This window comes from Pygoscelis adeliae, unplaced genomic scaffold (genome assembly GCF_000699105.1).
Source record: "Pygoscelis adeliae isolate BGI_AS28 unplaced genomic scaffold, ASM69910v1 Scaffold184, whole genome shotgun sequence".
NCBI lineage: Eukaryota > Metazoa > Chordata > Aves > Sphenisciformes > Spheniscidae > Pygoscelis > Pygoscelis adeliae.
In genome coordinates, this window is record NW_008824541.1 from 191432 (window position 1) to 204834 (window position 13403).

The following is a 13403-nucleotide window of genomic DNA, read 5'->3' on the forward strand; positions in this document are numbered from 1 at the left end:
AGCGAGAGCACCTGGATCTCTGGCACGCGACTTCCCCATAAGAAGCTGCTTGGCAGGATTTCCACCTCCCCATGCAGCGCAGGAGCCCTGGGACACCGTTCGCCTCCTGCTTCAGCCCACGCGGCTGCTCCTCAGGAAGCCAGCAGCATGCTCCCTGCTCCCCGGGACTTCCAGCAAACTGCACTAGCACAAGAGCATGGTGATGCTAACCCCCCCGAAAGCCCACAGCCCCGGCTCCCCAGCCCCAATTGCCTCAAAGGCAAGTAAGAAGAAAGGCGCCTTTTCCAGACCTGCATGAATTGCCCCATCAGCGCGCGTAAGGTTTTCCATCCCCATGCTAGAAACCGCTGCTGCTCATGCACACATGTATAACACACCTACATCTTCTGGTTAAATGCTTACGGCACCCGTCACGGCTGCCGTGCTACTTAATGAAAACAAAACAAGTGGCAGTTTATTATAAAAGATTGCTGCTCGTTAGAGTTTGGCTTCGATTCAGCTCACCCAAGTGGTACGCAGCTCCCCAGGCTCAGGCAGGTTTGTCATGGTGGGAGATAACCGTGGAGAAGTCCTTGTCCTCTAAACGTGCACGTGAAGAGGATCCGGGGAGCAGCAACAGATTGTGGTGTGGATGGACCAAATGCACAGGAGTCCCTCGAGCATTACATTGTCATGAATTATTATTAAGCGGTGACAGCATGCTTGACCTGAAGGCAGCCCTTCAGCCACACGTACAAGCTGTCCGCGGAGATCCCAACGCCAACAGGAGCTGTGACAAAGTCACGCTGGCCATGCAGGATTTCAACGCGTTTTATGCCTTCTCTGCAGCCCTGCAGAAGAAGCCAACTAACGAGGCCAGATCATTCCTAATTATTACTCTAACCAAAAATCCTTTCAGCAGAACACAAAGACAAAATTTAAATTATTGATTTGCAGTTTATAGTAGCATGCATTATTATTTGCAGTATGAATTATTCACTCATCCCCTCTCCTCCCCCGGGTTCCCAATGAACAAGAGCTTTTGTTTGAGGAACGTATGGTGGGACGGGGAAGTGGCCCGGTCCCCTTTCCCCTGCGGATTCGCACACCGCAGCCAACGCAGCACTTGCATCCTGACCCTGCCAACAGGCGGTGACAGGAGAGAGAAAACAAAACCCAAGACACCAGCTGGACTATTCTGCTCAGACAAAGCAGTCCTGGGCAATCATTATTCTCACAACTATTTGCAACCACGGGCAGATGCAGGCAGCGAGCAGGCAGAGCCGCGAAACCCCACAGATCCCACCCAGCAGAGCCCCACTGCGCTGCCCCTCCAAAATGCTGGCTGTGAAAAGAGCAATAGGAGAAATAAACCCGTTTTGGTGCTATCTTACACCGTAACGCCCCAGAGGGAGCAAACAAATAAAACACGTGAGCATGGCTAGGCACATCGTGCAGAGAGCTGCCAGCTCCGGCACGGCTGGTACCGATGGGAAGCCCTGCAGTGCCTGCTCAGGTAATCCCACGTTCACGGGGGGGAAACAAGGGGTGGGGGGGCAAAACCCGATAAAGGTTTGTAGGGATGACGGCAGTAGGAAGGCACAGCAAAGCCAGGCAGTTTGAAAGTGGAGAGAAATTGCCTTTCTGGGTAGAGAATCGCAGGCAAGCGGCCACAGACCTGCTTGAGCGTCGCACGTTAGCTCAGCTCCTCTCTCCTGCTCCGGGGACAGCTCTATAAACGACTCAGGAGTTTACCCATGAGAGGCATTAATAAAGCACTGATTCAGCAGCGACTGAGGTCCGTGACGAGCATACACTAAGCTGAAAGAAGGTGAAACATCTCAGAAGCTTCCGACGTGCCCAGACAGCTCAACTCCGCCACTTTGATTTCGAAAGATAAAGAACTAACGACGCAGCTTTGCCTCCAAGTTTTCCAGGGATTTGCGGATGGCTCCCATCAAGGTTATGCAAGAGGCGATGAAAAACAGCAGACGATGACAGGGTCGAGCCACCCATCACCTGGAAAAGCAAACAGCCGAAATCCCCAGCTCACCGGTGCTTAACAGCAGAACGGACACAAAGAAAGCCAAACCATATTTGCTGTGTGCGACGCAATGGAGTTAAAATGCCATTAAAAGGGGATTTTAAGTCCCAATGGGCTACCAAATGCCTTGCCCTGGGGGACTCCCAGGCAATTTCATCACAGGAGCTTTGTCTGAAAAAAAGCCTCCAGAACTGGGCGCTCACACCAGTGAACCCACCTGTGTGCAACCAGCCGAGCTGAAGGGGTTTGCTTGAGTTTGAAACAAGGAGGGGACCAGTGAGCCCGAGCTGCTCAGAGCAAACCTGGTAGGATGTGACACAAGGTGACTCTGGGTGACTCATGGCAACAGATATGGGGGGGAAAAAACAGCCCAAGAGAAGCCCGTGGCCTTGCTTGAGGGTTTGTGTCCTTTAAACAAAGTGGAATTTGGGTAGCACGAGGCAATTCCCCTAACGCCACCTCCTGGTTTACCCCGCAGGAGCCAGACCATCTACATCCCATCCTGTTCCACTTTTCTCCCCCTTTCACCAAAGCGCAACGGCGTGGAACAAATCATCATTTCAATCCGTCGAGCTGCAATGGCTAAACAGGAGCTGATGAGGCAGCATACGGCCACTGCTTACAGCGGAGGTACCTGATTTTAAAGAATTAAAGTAACTGCCCAACATCCCAAAGCTCCTTCATCATGGAAATGCTTCTCTGGAATAAAAAAACCTCTTTCCCGAATTAACAAACCAGAACTACCCTAAAAGCAGGGACCGACCCCTGCTGGAAACGGGCTCTCCCTGACCCCACACAACCTGAATCCATCACAGATATTTAATGTTTCATTTCTAGCAGGCAAATGATTTCTCAGGCCACTGCTCACCAATGTTTAATGCAACAGACCTGCGAGATCTGATGGGGATAAGAAAGAAAAGGAGCTTCCACATGCATGTTTCAATGGACTTTCATTCCAGTTGATGAAAATACTGTATTTAATTGGCTTTTATCACCTTTGTGGCTGTTAGCGCTTACAAAAGACCCATCACCAACTCAAAACGATGCCGCAGAGATAAATGTACATTATCAGTTCTCCGCTAGCTTTCCAGGAGTCTGCCTACAAATTAGTTTTTGAAATACGAGCTGCTGTCAGTGGAGCATTAGAGACCCCACAACTCTCGCCCCCCTGCCCACACTCTCACCCCCTTAACGGTGCCAGCGTGATGGGCTGTGACACCCCCCCGGGCTGCAGAGGAAAACTTCCCAACCGTGCCCACGTAACACATGAAATTACATTTACACCGGGCTGTTACTCACACACCTGTTTCCCAAAGCACCCCGGACCCTCAGCCTCCGTCTGCCCAGGAGGAGCAAGTTCCCGAGGGAGCCAAGCCGGTGGCCACGGAGCCGAAAGCAGCCCAGAGCCCAGCACGCCAGGGCCCTTCCCGCCCCCGGCAGCAACATAGCCCTGCTCTGCAGAGGAGCACCCACACCTTGGGTGCATGCAGAGGACAGGGAAACAGCGATGCACGGTGTGCACAGGCACCCAGGAGAGCCCCGTTGTGCCCGCAGGAGGATTTCTTTTTGGCCTCCACCTTTACAGGACCAGGTTTTTGCTGGTGGCATCTTGCCTTGAGCAGAGCAGAGCTGTCCTGCAGCTGCTGAGAGCATCACCCGCAGCTGGGGCTGCTGCCCGCATCCTTCGCCCAGCACCTCGCCTGGCTGCTTCCCCACACTTTCCACCCCCTTGCACAGAAGCTTAATGACTTTGAGCAAGTCGTTTCAATCCATCGAGGTGCTTAATAGATGAAAATGTCAAAATATGTGCTGATGAGGTGACAGTTAATGGGAGGTTTAATGAAAGGTTAAAGCAACCTTTCCCAGAGCGAGTGCATGCAGGCGGCCGTGCTCCTCCTGATCCCACATGAGTCACTGCCATGCGAAACACTCCGGTTAGCATTGAACACCCAGCTCTGTCTTTGTGGGCTGCATCCGATCTGACCTTTCTCCTCTCCCCCCCGGCCACTCACAGGGCCGTCACGTCGCAGCACCACTGCAAACAACAACCGCTCGATCCCTGACGCATCTGCGCCCGAAGGGTCCCTCTGGAAATCAAGTCGGAGATGCAATGGGCAGCAGCCTCGGAAAGCCATGTCCCAGGCTGCTTTTTCTCTCTGGAGCAGAAAACGATATGAAAAATTCATGACTGTTCAGACGTGCATCTTTCCATCCTTCTGAGTCACGAGCGCAGGCTGAGCCGGTCCCAGGGCCAGTGCTCTCCTCCCCTCCCCTTCTGCAGCACTTAAACTCCATGAAATTGCTGCACAACATGCTCACCGCACACGTGGACACCTTCCCTTACCCGCATCTTCCTTTTCACTCTCTTCTCTGAAATGCAAGCTGCACAGAAATCTTCTCCTTTTTCTTACTAAAAATAATGCCTTTCAGTAGAAATCAAAGGTGCTCCAAGAGTGCACGAGAATAACCATTAAAAGCGATGCAAGCAGCAGAAGAGACAGCGGAAGGAGGTCTGCTGTAATTTCAGAAAGAGGCATCACACAGACGAGACACAGATTAATCGGCGCAGCTAAATGGCTCCCATTCTCACGCTCTGCAGAACCCCAGTGGTTACCAAACACATATTAAAGTCAACAATTGTAAAATAGTCTCAATTTCAACAGACCAACAAAAAACCCCATCATTCAAAATGAATGTCACCAACCTTTAATGGATCTCTGAGAATATTCATATAAATAATCACTTTTCTTTACAATTGAGATGCAATATCTCACTCATTGCCCCGGCCTTCTCTCGGGAGGCTGAGTGCATGGGAGCGCCTGTCCCAGGAAAGTGAATTCAATCCATTTTTTTTTTGCTAATGACAAAGTAACCAGCCTGGAAATCACCCCCTCCCAAGGAACACCAGTTGACAGCACAGTATGCAACCTCTGTGCTGCTGCAGCCACCCACCAACCCCTCTCCACATCCTCCTCTTCGGCAACAGGCAATCTGTTTGAATCCTCAAACTCACCATCATCTGAGGACCAGCTCCACCACAGAAAACACCAGCTCTGGTTCGGGTCTGACGGACAAGCTCTGGCTGAACCTTGCTGCCTCGGTTTAATGTTTAGAAAGCTGCAGCCTCCAGCATCCCACCTCGCACCCGCCAGCAGAGCATATCAAACCTGGACTCAACCACCGCCACGCAGCAGTAAGACAGCACCACTGCAGGGTGCTCACCTGGGAGACGTCAAACCACCCCACAGTTTAGGTACAAACCTCACCATGAAGCTCCCTCCTCACCGGTGGGAAGATATCCTTTTGTTTTGGACACGTCTCCACCAGCTGACAACCAAGAAGCACATTGCGCACCTACATCGCACACCAACAGCCCTCGGATGCCAGGAGGTGGTTTTGGCAGACGTGCAGACACGCCAGCCAAGGAGCAATGGATGGGACTAAATCACTGTCCACCACTGGAGATGTCCACAACAGGGGACTGGGCCAAGGGGTGACAACGCCGGGGTCCCCACCACCACCTGCGGCCGGCCGGATCCCAGCCGGCGGTGGGGGGTGACGGCAGCTCAGGGATTTAGCTCCCACATTTGCAGTGCGAGCTGCCTGTATGAAAACACCCATCAGCCAACAACCAGAACCAAAACCCGCCGTCTGCTCCTCTCCCCCAGACAGTCGTAAAGCAGGAGACACATAAAAGGACATTAAAACTGGTTAAAGCTGTAAGAAGCCATAAAGAAAAGCAAGCGTCCACGCAGCTCCCATATCTAAGTGGGCAGTTCTCACTCCTGGGGCTGTCCCCAGCCAAATCCCACCGTGCAGAGGGCAGCAGGCAGGTCTCGCGCTATCTGGCCCAAGGGCACTCAGCTGAACCGTTCTCCTTCCGAGGCAAAGCTGCAAACAAGCGTGTTTCAAATCGATTTGACATTTACCATCCTTTGGTGCAGACTTCCCTCCTACCCCTGTTTCCTCGGGATAAAAAAAAAAAAAGCAGCAGCTGCATTTGCTGCCAGACTCTGCACCTTCCTTAGGGATGGAGAGGTGCCGCAGAGCTGCCGCGGGGATGGGCAGGAGGTGCCTGGCCTAAATCGATCACCGGCGCGAGGAACTGTCACCATAAGTAAAGGACTTGGTTGTGCCTTGATGTGAGGACACCCAGAGACATTGATGCCAGCCCGCTGAGAGGGGGACACAAACAGGGTGCCAGCACTGTAAAACCTGCACCCTCTCCTCTGCACCAGCCCTGGGCTGTACCTTCCTGTGGGCATCGTCTCGTACCCACTCCAAGCATTGGCCAGAACCTGACCTACAAGTTTTGGGGCTAAATCTCTGCCTCCTAGGCACGCAGAGAAGGAGGGTCCCCAAAACACCGCTGCATGCCAAAGCACGGTGCCGGTGCCAAACCGTGGTACAGCTGGGTGCCTCTTGCTGCCATCTCCAAGCGCAGTCCCAAGGGGGATGAACTTGGACACTGTCACCTGGGAGTGTGAGGACCTTCCCCCCCCCACCCAGTGCAGCTTCCCAGGAGACTCAGTCATCCTTCCCATAGACGTCACCATCTAAAAGTTTCCTCATTTAAAATCTTTTCCCTCCTGCTCGTAGCAATTCCCCACCATCCCTCCCCTCCTCCCCGCAGCACCTTCACCGCCAAGGGTAAATTTGTTCCATATTTAGCTCACACACTCTGTCCTGCTCCTTGCTTTGTTCCTTCTCATTAAAAAAAAAAAAAAAATCCAGCTTGTTAATGGGTTGCTGGCAATGGGAACCGGAGAGAAAGCCTCAGGTGGAGCCATGTGAGATTTGGGGGGCGGGCAGAGGATGTCAGTGCCGCCTCGCACCATGACCCGGCAGCTCTGTGCACGCCGCAGCGCCACTGCCATGTCCCATTTGCTCCCTCCCAGACACCTCCACTTAATGGTGACACCTGAGGCAGAAACATCGCAGAAATCGAATCGGGGAGCAAACACGGAGTGATAGGACTGAATATGGAAAAGCAAGATATTTTCTTGCAGGAAGGAAAGGGCTGGAGCAAAGCGGATGACTCCGGCTCCGCATGCAGCTCCTGGGGACGGGCTCAACAGCGCGTGCCGGGCTCTGGGGCCACCCCGCTCTGCCCACCGCATCGCAAAGAAAAAGGAAAATTCAGTTTTCCTGGGCAACATTAGGGTGGCTGGAAGCACCACCTCGTGCCTGCCAGCAACCGCCCCTGGCGTCAGCCCCACTGCCTCCCCTGGGAGCAAGCGGCAGCAGAGGAGGGTGCACCGGCGGCGATGTTCCTCGGGGAGATGGAGGGATGGGGCATCATGGTCCCCACAGCGAGCGGGATCCCCGACAGGCGCCTGCCATCAGCTGAGCCGTTTTTTTGTGGAAGAGAAACCCGCGCTTCCCAACTGCCAGAGGAAAGCGAGGCCGGGCATCGCCACAACCCGACAGAGGAAACATCTGCAACTCCTTCCCTATCCCACACACAAGCGTGCCCACTGCCACGTACGGACACCCACCAGGAAGCGATTCCGGCTCTGGTTAAGGCACCGAGGGTCCCAGGCAGGCGCAGACCCTCACGACACCCCCATGAGCACCGTGACTCCAGGGAGAGCCCCAGGGCACGAAGATGGCTGCAGAACGTGGCCTTGGTCCTGTCCTCCATCTCGCCTAGAGCGGCGTGAGCATTAGGGGCTCACGCAGCACCTGCACACCGGAGGACCCCTCTGATCTCACGCAGCAGGGACACATCCCTGCCTGCACGCCACCACGGCTCGGCTCAGAGCAGAGCAAACTCCTCCAGGAGCCGAGCCCTGTGGGAGGACCCCACTCCCCGGGGAGCCAGCGGCGGACCCACAAGCTCCGTCCTACCCAGCTCTCCTCCTCCCTTCTAAACGAGCGCAAAGAGAAAGGCGGTTCAACTCACACCTCGCTAATTGTTATTTGTGATACACCAGTAACATTTTAATTAATCTGAAGTCTTCAGCATAACAGCCACCCAAGGTACAAAGATAAACCAGAATAAACAGGGCTTGATTAAATACATAATTAATGTTCCAGTAAACCTGGCATATATGAATATTAATTAGGAGGAATAGTCTGCAGTTTGGCATCTCCTATCATTATCAATTTATTCTTTACATTGCCAGCCCCAGCTTTGGAACAAATTAACAAACCTTTTGCTTGCTGGCAGAGCCCACTAAATATAAACTGAATGCAAGAGGCTGGTCTTTACATTCAATTATCTCACCCACACATTAACTGGCTTCTAGCACATTTGCCTGAAACCAAAGATAGATGCATTGCCAAGACCGAAACATGTTCATCCCTAAATGGGGCTCAAAGTAAATAAAACTGCTCTCTGCTGGCAATAATAAGAGGGAGCCCATTCCTCACGAGAGCGGAGCAGAACAGGGCCAGACATGGTCCTTGCGAGGGTTTTAACCACCGGACGGAGGAACTTGGTAGAGTTTGGGCTCAGCTGTAAAACACTGCAGGTTTCAGAGGAGCAAGACCACCTCCAGCCCGTCAGAGGCACTCGGCCAGACCAGAGGTCCAGCAAGGTGTGCCGGGACAGGAGCAGGCCCCTCCCAGCTGCGGCATCCCCCCTGAGGGTTGTGAAGTTTTATGAAGCGTTATGAAGACAAGGGTAGGACAGAAAACCCTTGGGAACCACCTGGGCAACCTCCGATGACAGTCTCCCTGCAAGTGCATTGGGCTCGCAGGGAAGCGGAGCAAGCACCAGGCGTGGTGACAGAGCTGCGTGCTGCTGCCAAAGCGAGCACGGAGTGATTTTGCAAGCCCAGGGGCCGGGAGAGCCAGCAGCCCGTGGCCGACGGCCGTGCCGAGGCACCGAGCATCCCCAACTTCTCGGCTCAGCACCTCCCGCTTCCTCCCCCAGCACAGGCGCTGCCGCCCCACACGCTAACCGAGGTGTCATTACGCTGCAGGAGGCAGCGCTAATTATAGCATCAGCCTTTCCGCTTGCAGGGATGATAATTGAGGTAGAGCATTACAGTGTTTCCAAACCCCGCGCCGCAGGCAGGGGCCACAGCAGATCAGAGAAGTGCCACCGGCGCTGCCAAGAATTTGCTGGGAAAGCAAAAGGACTTTGGCGAAAGCCAAGCCGAGTCCCGTCCCGCTGCTCACCGAGGGGCTGGACCAGCATCTGCTTCATGCAAGAAAGACCAGAGACCCTGGTAATGAGCAGGGCAGGCCACAAGCTCCCGTTTAAATCACAGTCTGAATTATTTATTAGGGTGAAATCAGTGCATCCTGTGACCTGCAGGCAGGGGCTCTGGGGAGCACGATGGCAGAGGCGGGCTCAAGTCCAGCTTCTGCGACTTGAAACCTCTGGATGACTTTGGGCAAATCCCCGTTGAAACGAGGACGTTGCTACAGGGCTTCGCCATCGGTGAGTGGCCCCAACGAGCACAAACAGCCCCTGTCACCCATCCAGCCCCACAACAGCGCTGTGGGGCTGCTGGAAAGGCTCGCGCCAGGTGGAAAAGAGCAGGAGGGGGACTTTGGGGACAGGGCTTGGCAGGGACAGACACCCCACTGCGACCCAGAGACCCCTGCTGAGCTGAGCTGAGCCTCCTAGCAGGGGCTGAGCAGCAGAACCCTCCGCAGGCCACCGCTCTCACACACCTCTCTGGATATTAAGCTTTAATATTGTGACCTTTAAGATGCAAGAGAGAATTTCTGAGCCTCTGTAACCATCCAAGGGTGGCTTTGTGCTCTTGCAGAAGCAATGAAAGGTTAGACCGGCGGCTCTGTGGCAGCCAGGGCCGTGTTGCCATTAATCTACTGCTACGGGTGACGCTTTGTTCACTCCTCTACAAAACTTTCTTTTTTTGCCAGTGACAAGAGACAGGAATCCCCAGCCAATATGGCCCAAGGCAGCGAGATGCACACGCCGCCCGGCTCTTCACCCCGGCTCCCTGACAGTTCGTTTGAAGGATGAAATCCAATTACAGGTCGCTCGGTGCAAACACTTCCCCTTTTTTGCGTGTGTGGCTAATTTAAAGCTCCCTACTTGCCTCATCTGCCAGGCATCTGCCTCCCCCGGCAATACATGGAGCTGAACTAAGGCATCCGAGTTATCTACCTATAATTAGAGAAAAAAAAAAAAAGGATGAAAAGAAGAAAATCCACAGGAGCAGGAGCACCCAAGGGCGCTGGGTACCAATGACCGGCTGGAAGGAAGCAATTACTGCCCAGAGACAAGCAAGTAGCAGCGAGGCTGGAAGGGACAGCAGCTCATGAGTGCTCAAGGAAAAAAACGCCCACGGGCAGCCCGGCTCCAACGCCAAGACAGCCCACTGCGTGTTTGCTTTGATTTTTTTCCTGCCATTCAATGGGTGCCCTTGCAGGGGGAGAAATACGGGATCTGTGATTACAGACCCATAATGGAGCCTTCTCACCCAGGAAGCCCAACCAGTGATGGAATTTAAGACGGATGCCCTGGCACCGGATAAAAGTCACTCTCGAAATCGAAAAGCACACGTGACGACGCAAGGCAGCTCCCCCTCCCCTGCTCTGACGGTTAAAGCAAGCCCCGTGCTGCAGCAGCTCTCACGGCTGACAATAGCCACCTCCTTGCCAACAAGCCATGTGTTCGCACCAGCTCGGAAACCACGGGTGTTCCAAAGGCACTCATCGTTTTCCCCCAAGTTTACAGATCCAAGTTATGCAGAAAAGCCTTTTCCTATTCTCCCCCGCACCCCCCATCCAGGCTACAACCTGAGACAGGCAGAGACTGAGCTGGGAAGGGAGAAAGAAAAGGGGAGGGGAAGGAGGATAGGAGGAGAGAGGAAACCAGGAGAGCAAGCATTTGAAAAGGTTGCCTTATATTACTTTCAACATCACCAAGAATTGCAAAGCAGCTGAGTCTCCTCAGCTGTTACAAATCTATTTCATCTTTTTTTTTAATCACATCTTCTTTTGTAGTCTCAAAGCCCAGCCCCCGGAAGGACACAGCCCTCCAAGACTCATGGCTCTGCAGTTTTCCCTCTATTGGCGAACTCCATCCCTTGAATGAGAAAACCCCAACGGTACGTGCTCCCGTGGAGAAGCAGCTCTTTAAAATGCATCTCTTGCTGGTACACAGACCAGAAGAGAAACGAAAAGAGACCAGAATTTGTTGTCTTTACAGCGTCACCTTTCTCAATATACTCTCAGGCTTACAATTTTCGCCCACGACAGGCTGGCAATAGTGAGCGGGGCTGCAGATGTTCAAGATGCAGCAGCGAGCCTGAGCCCACAGGCTCCCCATCGAGCCCCTTCCCCACGAGGGGTTTTGCTGCCAAGACCTTACATGGTTCAGCCCTACCAAGAGAGCAAGATTTGACATGACAGACCTTGTCAAAAGGCACCCTAGCACCCACTCGGTGAACGCTATCTGCGAGCAGCAAGGAAAAGAAGAAGGGAGAGAAGGCGGCAGTCCGGTACGATCCTCCCAGGATGGCACCGACCCCGGGAAGAGGCTGCCTGCAAGCCGGGATGGACGGACAGACGGACAGGACTTACCTGGGATGTTGTGGATGGTTATAGCGAGGATCATCAGCATAATCCGCCTCCAGCTGCTGCTGCCGGCCGTCGGGGCACTGTCCCTGGCCGTGGGGAATGCCGGGGGGCCGTCTGGCAGGCTGGCACCGGCGCCCTTCCTCCTCTGATAGGGCTCCCCGTTCTCACCTTTGTCTGGGGGTACAGAAAACAGCCGGGTCAGCCGAGAGGGTGACAGATGGACAGCTGGGCATCTCCTGCCTCCCCTCCCAGAAGGAAAAAGCAGAGAGAAGGAATAACACTGACCAAAGCAGGGCTGAAAGCGTGTGCGTTGCCCCCTTCATTTCAAGTTAGGGTGGGGGGTTTCCCCCCATGCAGACTGCAGAGCCCACGGGCCAGGGAGATCCTGAGACAAAGCAGAAGTTCATCCTCTGCCTCCTCCTCCTCCTCCGGAGACCCACTCCCGGCCCCCTAGCATCACCCCTGGGCTCACACCCACCTGCAAACCCAAAAGTCCCGATCTGGTGGAGACGAGCTCTGGGGCCAGTGGCTGATGAGGGTGATGATGAGGACAGAGCTGCTGGGCAGCCGCCGGGACCCACAGCGAGACCGGCGTCCCCATCCCAACCCGCCCCCCACAACCCCAAACCTGGCAGGTCTGCAGTTCCATTGCCTTCGCTGATGAAGGAAAACCCTGCAATACTTCATTTTGATTTCACCCCGGTCACAAAACGAGTGCACTGAGCTGTATTTAGCGACTACTTGTTCCGCTACCAAAAGATTTGCCGCTGCCATTTGCTAAGACATCACCGGATAACCCCGGGCTCTGCCGGAGCTCTGCTCCCAGCAGGACCATTACTACCGGCTCTATTTCAACCAGTTATTTAAAACCACACCACTAAAACCCAAGCCCCAGTTAGGGCTGCGAAGGGTGGAACAAGCACCAGGCAGCACCGTAATAAAGCCTACGCACACCGAGCCCCTCACTGTTCACCTTTCAGTGTGAAAAGGTGAAGGGAAGCCAAGAAACGAGGAATACAAATTCCTTAACCTCACACAGCAACAGCTATGGCTTTGTATTAAAGAAGATTTGACATTTAAACAATATAATTCTCTCCCTCTCGATTTATATAATTCTCTCTCCTGTCCCCTGACCCACCCACCCCAAGATTTTTTTCACAGACACAGTGTAGGCAGACACAGTGTAAGGAGCCATCTGAAACAGTTTTGACCGAATGCCAATTGCTTCCCCTGACGTTTGGAGGCAGGATGATGCCCGACCGTCACGCTGCGACGTTGCGCAGTGTGCGTTTTCAGCGCCAATTAAGAACCTCAGCATAAGAGGGCTCATGCAAATTGACACAAGGGGTCACCTTGGGAAAGCAGGGACGTCAGCAACACTTCACATCTTGCCATCTGTAACACAAAAACGGACACGTAAAGGCATCCTGAGACGGTCCTCAACAACACAGAAAATAAAACCAAGAATTTAATATATTTTGGTACCAAAAAAACAGGGCGAGGACTAAAACCCCACTTGTCTGCAGCGGGACCAGAGGACTCTCCGGCGGATTCCTTCCTGCCACTTCCCATGCTACAGGAGCATCCCCGCACGGCGTCACCAGGGCTGCAAACCGCGACGCCCGCGACTCTCACGCTTTTCCCCAAAAGGCCGTTGCCGCTCTGCAAACAGAGCAAGATGCTGCGCAGATAAATATTGTCGCTAGCCGTACGGAGCCAGACACTTTCTGTCCCCAAATCCTAGCCCAGTCAATAACGCGCAGTAACATTTGATGGCAGTAACATTTCATTCCAGCCTGCGGGGACATAGATAAATATTTATTTTAAGCAATAGCAAGGACAACCAGATCCAGTGCAGCGGCTTGTCCAGTTC

General features: G+C 53.7%; 1 protein-coding gene across 1 annotated transcript in view; it reads right to left on the minus strand.

Moving 5' to 3' along the window:
- Window positions 1–13403, minus strand: part of SLC39A11 (solute carrier family 39, member 11) — a 96311-nt gene that overhangs the window by 30510 nt on the left and 52398 nt on the right. Inside the window, exon 5 of the mRNA XM_009321655.1 lies at window positions 11534–11704. Within this exon, the coding sequence (XP_009319930.1) occupies window positions 11534–11704 (171 nt within the window). The remainder of the gene's footprint in view (window positions 1–11533; window positions 11705–13403) is intronic.